We start from the raw sequence: 7,468 nt of genomic DNA, 5'->3' as shown, positions 1-7,468 counted from the left end.
ATTCTTGTCGCTTTATAATATTAATACTGATCCACTGTACTCACATGAACTGATTTAAATATGTTTTTAGTACATTAATGGATCTTGAGAGAGGAAATGTCATTGCTGGCTATGCAGGCCTCACTGAGCCATCGAATTTCAACAAAAATATCTTAATTTGTCTTCTGAAGAACGAAGGTCTGACGGGTGTGGAACGGCATAAGGGGGAGTAATAAATGACATTATTTTAATTTTTGGGTGAACTAACCCTTTAATATAACTCCAATTGTGTTTGTCTGAAAGGATGGCTTGAGGGTGAGTTAATCATGGAATAATTTTCATTTTTGTGTGAACTATCCCTTTAAATCAGGCAGATTCGCTTTTAATGTGATATTATAATTAAAATAAATACAATTTTATTATTTAGAACAATATAAGATTTTTTTTATAATTTATATAAATAAAATCAGTTGGCTCCTTTCTGACAAATAAAAAAATAAAATAAAATGTTTTTCAATCATTATATCCATTAACACGGAATTTAAGAAAATGTAACAAATGTCGGGGTAAGGCATTAAAATAATATATTCAAACCATTCTGAGCATATCTGGTTTATTTACTGCTCATTTAAAATACTTACAAACCTGTAGCTGCAACAGCCTGAAGTTAATTTTCTCAGTTGCTGTACACTGAGAGACTTTTATTTTGAAACGTAATTCAAATGTCATTTATTTGCTGCTGCGTTCACTCTCCGCTTTACCGCGTTAATGCAGGACTGATGCAGAGGAAGTATGTATCATCAAACATTTTAAACAAATTTTGGTAGAGTTTAGATGCAGTTTATTTCTGAAACCTATATCTTCTTTCGTGTTTTGTTCGTTTTTGTTTTTAGAGTTTGCTAGGGAAGTACTTTACAAGCGCACATTGCCTGAAAGGCTCATAGTGTGACTGAACATTACAGCTTTTTAACATGAATTATGATATTAATTAGGTGTCACATTCACAATTGTATAGTTTTATTTTCCTCAAACCTCAACCTTATTTGAGTTGTTCAGATGTGTTAATATCCATTATGTGCCTTTGGGTATAGTGTGTGTTTCTACTTTCTGTTTTATTACTAGAGCTTATGGTGTAGTGGAGGATCTAGTGCAGGTATGACCCCATCAAAGGAAGGCATGACCTCCCTCATCGACAAGACCATAAAGCTGAGGAGGGAGGAACAGGCACGGCAGGTTGTCCTGGCATGGGCCGTGCTAAATATGTCTCTAGCTGGGATGATCTATACTGAGATGTGAGTTCATACATGTTCAAAATTATAGCCTGTAACCTGATTTAAGTGTCTTCAGAACCACTGGTAACCAAGTCACTTTGTCTTTTAGGTCTGGAAAGCTTCTTAGCAGATACTACAACATAACCTACTGGCCCATCTGGTATATCGGTAGGTTTATTAAGATTTCAAAGGGTGTCAATGATCGAATACAAGAGTTTTCAATCGTTTAGACATCCAAATATGATCATCCTCATGCGACGGACCATCATCTAGTATGTTGATTTTCATCTACTTGTGTTTTTCTTGGACAGAACTTGCCCTGGCTTCCCTGTTCAGTCTCAATGCGCTTTTTGACTTTTGGAAGTATTTCAAGTATACTATGGCCCCAACCACGATCGCCGTCAGTCCAGAGCAGCATCGACTTCTTGGGCTCCGGGGCTCAGGTGAGTTTTTTGGCATCTTTAAAAAAAAACAGTGTTAAAAATGGTAAAACAAGCTTACTTCTCATATCAATGTAAATACAACAGACAGTTAAAGGGTTAGTTCACCCAAAAATGAAATTTCTCTCATTAATTACTCTCATGTCGTTCCACACCCGTAAGACCTTCGTTCATCTTTGGAACACAAATGAAGATGTTTTGATGAAATCTGAGAGGATTTTTTTATCTTTAAAGCAACAAAACTACCACATTCAATATTGTTAAAATAGTCAAAGTCACTAAAGTGGTTTAACCTTTGTTATGAAGCAATGAGAATACTTTCTGTGTGCAAAAACAAAACAAAAATAACCATTTTATTCAACAAATTTGTCTCTCTCCTGTCATTCTGCTACGCTATTTTCATTGCAGCACTGTTCTCTGTCCGAACGGAGGCTCAATATTGGCCGATGCCTGTTCAAGTGAGCAGTGCGAGGCATGTCTGTGATGTTGACGCAGGAGCCAGCCAATAATGAGCCAGCGTTCGGATGTAAACACGGAAACACAGCACTGTCAACTGCATAACAGACTGACAGGGAAGAGGAAAAATTGTTGAATAAAGTCATTATTTTTCTTTTGTTTTGCGCACAAGTATTTAATCTAATTTGTGTTCTGAAGATGAACAAAGGTCTTATGGGTTTGGAACGTCATGAGGGTGAGTAATTAATGACAGAAATTTCATTTTTGGGTGAACGAACCCTTTAAATCTAGCATCCATTTATAATGAATTGACTAAACAGAAGTTGCAAAACTCTTTTCTTCCCTATTGTGATGCATATCTGAGTGAAACGGCTTCTCAAAGAATAAATCTAGGACGGGACTTGATTATGTCTATGAGGAATTGATTGGATGGTTAGATTGTTGTGGTTTGCTATTGGTCAATCTCATGTGAGTGACAGGTTGCCCCGCCCTTGCACCAGTAAACACATCATCAGAGAAGAGAAGAGATGGGGCTGCAAGAGGGAGGGGAAGTTATTTTAATTACAGATTATGAAAGCACATGGAAATTACAAATAATAGGATGAATACAATAAATCAAAGATGCAAATAACAAAAACAGTGCTTTGAGTTTTACAAGTACTGTAGGTCTATTTCACAGTAGCATTCAAGTAAGAAATACAATGCACAAGTGTATAACGAAATGATTTTAATAGGGATTCAAGCCTCTCCACCTCAGAAACTAGAGAAAAAAGAAGCTCCTGTCTCAGTCCAGTCATCGCCCCTGCAGGGACAGAACGTACTCAGTTTTAGTCCTGCACGACCCTCAAGCACCAGCCCCAAGTTTTCCCCCAGCTGTGTCTCTGGGTTCAGTCCACCTCTGGGCAGCCCTTCTTCAGCAGGAGGACCCTTTTCACCCCCCATGACATTTGGCAAGGTTGAGTATTCTGAAATGCTTCTTTAACATTGTGTTTTCAATATTTTATTCTCTTCACGCACCCACTGCATTTCCCTTTTTGCTTTTTATGTCTGCAGGTGTTGAACTATAGTCCAAGTTCTTCTCCGTACCCAAGCAACCTCGGGCCAGCAGATGGCAGCAGCCTCCGTGCTCGTTACCGCACATCCCCATCTGTCTTTAATTCACCCGGAGGCAAGGAGGACTGCATCGATGATCTGAAGACTTTGGAGAAGTTTTTGCGCACAGAGGAGGAGAAAAGCCACCGCAGTCAATTGGGTAAGAGTTCTGTATGGACATAAGTGTTGAATCAAACTGTGGCTCTGCTAAGACTTCAGCATCGCAATATTTTCCTATTTAGGAAGTCCAGAGTCAACATCTCCAAGACACAGTCCGTCGTTCTGGAACTACAGTCGTTCGGTGGGGGATTACGCACAGAGCCTGAGGAAGTTTCAATACCAGCCTGCCTGTCGTTCACAGGCTCCATCTGCCCATAAAGACGACACGGAGCTGGGCTCCAAACAAGCTGCTGAAGAGGTGAGGATGAAAGGAATAGCAACATTTCAAAACATCTTTGTTTAATGTTTGTATTCATTTCAAAACAATTTTGTTAGTGTCTTAAAGTAAGGAGATTTATTACAGGTCTGGGCAAGAATCACAACAAGTCGTGTGGTGACGGATAGTATTGACAGCTGGACTGCTAAACTGAGAAATGTGAGTCCATCCATCCAAATGTGTCCAAAATTTCCATCAATCTGTCCATCATAAATTGTCCAAAATTCCTGTCCATCATAAATTGCATAATATTTCCATCAACCCTAAACTGTCCATCTTAAATTGTCCAACATTTCCATCCATAATTAATTGCCCAAAATTGCCATCATCCTAAATTGCCCAAAATTTCCTTCCACCCATCCATTATAAATTGTCCAAAATTTCTATCCATCCATCCTAAATTGTCCAAAATTTCCATCTATCCTAAATTTCCCAAAAATTCAATCAATCCGTCCAAAATTTGCATCCATCCTAAATTGTCCAAAATTTCCATCCTAAATTATCTATCCATCCATCTTAAATTGTCCAAAATTTCCATCCATCCATCATCACTCTTTTTCTCTTTCTACTTATTATTCCAGTGGATAAATGACACCATTCTAGTTCATCTTGTCAGAGAGATGGACTCTGTCAACGGTCAGCTCAGGAGGATAGGCTGCCCTGAGCTACAGATCGGAGGTGAATCATCTTTTCTTCCAAAGATATTGAATTGTAACAGTTTGAGCTTAGTCCATTATGTCTCGCTTCTGTTCTCCTTGTTTCATGAAGAGGCCAGTATCAGCAGTCTCAAACAAGCTGCCGTGGTCAAAGCCTCTGCAATTCCCACCCTCAATGCCATCGTACAGTATCTGGACGTTACGCCAAACCAGGAGTATCTTGTGGAGAGAATCAAGGGTGAGCAGAATACACAATTCACTGATATTATCAATTGGTATTATTTTGACTTACCGTAGTCCTATATCATGAACAGAGACGATGCTCCTGTGTGTTTATTTCTATCACTGCTCATGTCTTCCAGAACTAGCCCACAGTGGCTGCATGAGCTCTTTCCGCTGGAACGGAGGAGGTGATCTGAAAAACCGGAAATGGGACACTGACCTTCCGACAGACTCTGCTGTGTGTTCTTCCAAATATTTGCTGCATTTCATTATTGTATTACAGATTAGAGGAGGCCAGTAGTATCTGTAATGTTACTCTGGACTTAGACAAACACTATAGTTGCGTCCCAAATGACGCACTATACACTATGCACTTATACACTATGTACCTGTGCACTATGCACTCATCCATGTAGTGCGTGTATAAGGTTATTTTTTCATTTAACGACGGAGTCCGATCCTCCCTTCCCCTCCACTATGTAATTAAAGCTGCGACAGTTGAGTACATGAAGTGTCCAACATTCCACACTTTTTCTGTTAATTTAGTGCATCATCTGGGTATTTAAAGTGTACTTTTTCTTTTTGGAACTTTCAGTGTGAACACACTACTCGCACTATTTATACTTAAAATAGAATAGTCATAGAATAGTGCATAAGTACACAAATTGGGACGCACCTTATGACTCCACTTCTGTGCTCATCAGATCCTGATGCATGTGATATGTACATACCTGGACTCACGTCTCCCTCCACATCCTAAGTATCCTGACGGAAAAACCTTTACATCCCAGCATTTTATACAGACACCAGATAAACCAGGTATGATCAGGCAATGTGTTGCGTTGTGTTTTACACAGCATGTGTTAGTGTGTAATGTTGCTATTTGAGCATGAAAAAGGTCTGCAAAGTTACAAAATACAAAGTCACTCCGGCGGGAGTTATTCTTTATATTGGTTTCTGAACTTCCTGAAACGCTTCCAACTGTATTCCTGAGTTTTCCTCAAAGAACGAACATATGATATCACAGTATTCCTCATTTAAATAATTCCCACCAAAGGGATATGCAAAATAAAGGGGTGGGGCCTGATTGAGTGCGTTAGTGCATTGAAAGTTGCGGTTATGGTAAGGGGCGAGACATTTCCCAAACACGCTCAAAACGCTTGACCAATCACAACACACTGGTCCAGCCAACCAATCAGAAAACATTGCACTTTTCAGAAAGAGGGGCTTCATAGAGACAGGAACTAAACATAGGTGCATTTCCCAAAATCATCAATCATAAGTTGTTTTTGAACGTTTAAGCATGAAAACATACTTTAGTAGACCCTAACAACAAAATCAAGACTTTGTAAAAAAAAAAAGCATTAGTTCCTCTTAAATCTACTGACATTTTCTGTGTGAATTTTGTATTACAGACATGTCCAATGAGAACCTGTTCTGCATCCATCAAAGTAGCACCAACCCTCCTCATTATCAGCTCGTCTACCAGGGACATGTCTACAGCTTGCCCAAGGTGAGTAGATACTCTCCAACCATAACTGCAGTGAATTTACTCTTCTGTTCTTGTGACTAATGCTTGTTTTCCCCCACACAAACAGGGCAGAAATAACTTGTTCCATACCATCCTCATGTTCCTCTACATTATCAAAACCAAGGAGTCTGGTATGCTGGGGTGAGTTTAGATCTATCATGTTATCTGTGGTCTGCTTGGCTTTAAGGAATGTTATTGCTAAAATAGCTGTTTTTACTTTAGATCTTGTTGAATTTTGAAAGTATGTTGTTACGTTAAAGTATGAAATAGATTAAACCTTTTCTACAATTTTCTACTTTTTTTTTTAACAGGAGAGTGAATCTCGGTCTTTCAGGAGTGAATGTACTCTGGATCTTTGGAGACTGAGATGGTCATGTTTGCTGCTAAGAGGAAAACACTGCACAAGCCTTGAGATGCGATAAAGACTTATTTTTACCTTTACATTCTTGTGATGAATGTTTTTGAGATGCATTGTACTCACATTACTTGCAACCTTAATGCAAATACAGCACAGGAAGTCATTTTAGCTGACAAATCTTTTAAACTTCAACACTGAGATATTTATAGCTTGATACAGTCAAAATAAGACCTTGTTCCACTGGATTTTGTATAAATATTTTTTGTATTTCTTTCATCACGTAAGAAAACAATACAGTTATACGTGAATGTAAATTCTTTCAGGTTAGTCTGGGTCACTTTTAAAAAGCCGTTACTGGTAGTTTTTCTTCACCTTTTCATTTTTCTGTACGAATGAACACCTGTTACACTTGTAATGGCATGCAACCATGAACAGGCATGAGCCAAATTTACTTTTAAAAACAGTTTGGTGTAAGAATGTTCATTTATATGCTCTCAATGAAGGGCTTTTCTTATTTCTCATTATTACCTTGACAAAAGTACAGAAGATCCTGATCTTCAGTGCCAAATTACATAACCAACAAGAAGTGTTTGTATTTTGTATTGTGTCTGAAGTGAAACTTGAAATGAAATTGAGCTTCCACTATTGTCTTTGGTTTTCAATTTAATAAAAGCCCAACATTGTTCTTATCATTTTCACTCCAAAGCCTTGAACCTCTATTCCCAGGGTTAGCCACTAGATGGTAGTGCTGCACTCCTAAGGATGATTATAAACGATAGGAACACAAGCATGTGCTATTTTTGCAGCTTCACCAGTTATACAACTGGAATTTCATAGAATGCCAATCTGAAATTGCTTTATAATGTTAATGCATAAGGTGTGAAAGAATATAAGAAGTGTAAGAAGTCTTCCAACAGTGGTCAGTTTTGGATGTACAACCATGCTATTTGAATATTACCATATGATGTACGACTATACTACTACAGTACTTGTTGTGTAAGTGTAAAGTAATGTTTGTCAGAGTTTG

General features: G+C 38.3%; 1 protein-coding gene across 1 annotated transcript; it reads left to right on the top strand.

Moving 5' to 3' along the window:
- Positions 1 to 713: 713 nt before the first annotated feature.
- On the top strand, positions 714 to 7,133 carry tmem209 (transmembrane protein 209). The gene is made up of 15 exons (XM_067390839.1): positions 714 to 769; positions 1,102 to 1,271; positions 1,360 to 1,418; positions 1,562 to 1,693; positions 2,881 to 3,101; positions 3,200 to 3,398; positions 3,481 to 3,656; positions 3,762 to 3,833; positions 4,256 to 4,352; positions 4,443 to 4,568; positions 4,693 to 4,790; positions 5,257 to 5,371; positions 5,968 to 6,065; positions 6,151 to 6,224; positions 6,395 to 7,133. Exons 2-15 carry the CDS (start codon positions 1,135 to 1,137, stop codon positions 6,447 to 6,449), a joined length of 1,659 nt encoding a protein of 552 aa, XP_067246940.1. The 5' UTR covers positions 714 to 769; positions 1,102 to 1,134; the 3' UTR covers positions 6,450 to 7,133.
- Positions 7,134 to 7,468: the final 335 nt, after the last annotated feature.

Source organism: Chanodichthys erythropterus, chromosome 8, assembly GCF_024489055.1.
Source record: "Chanodichthys erythropterus isolate Z2021 chromosome 8, ASM2448905v1, whole genome shotgun sequence".
NCBI classification, from domain to species: domain Eukaryota; kingdom Metazoa; phylum Chordata; class Actinopteri; order Cypriniformes; family Xenocyprididae; genus Chanodichthys; species Chanodichthys erythropterus.
This window is presented reverse-complemented; position numbering and strand designations above follow the sequence as displayed.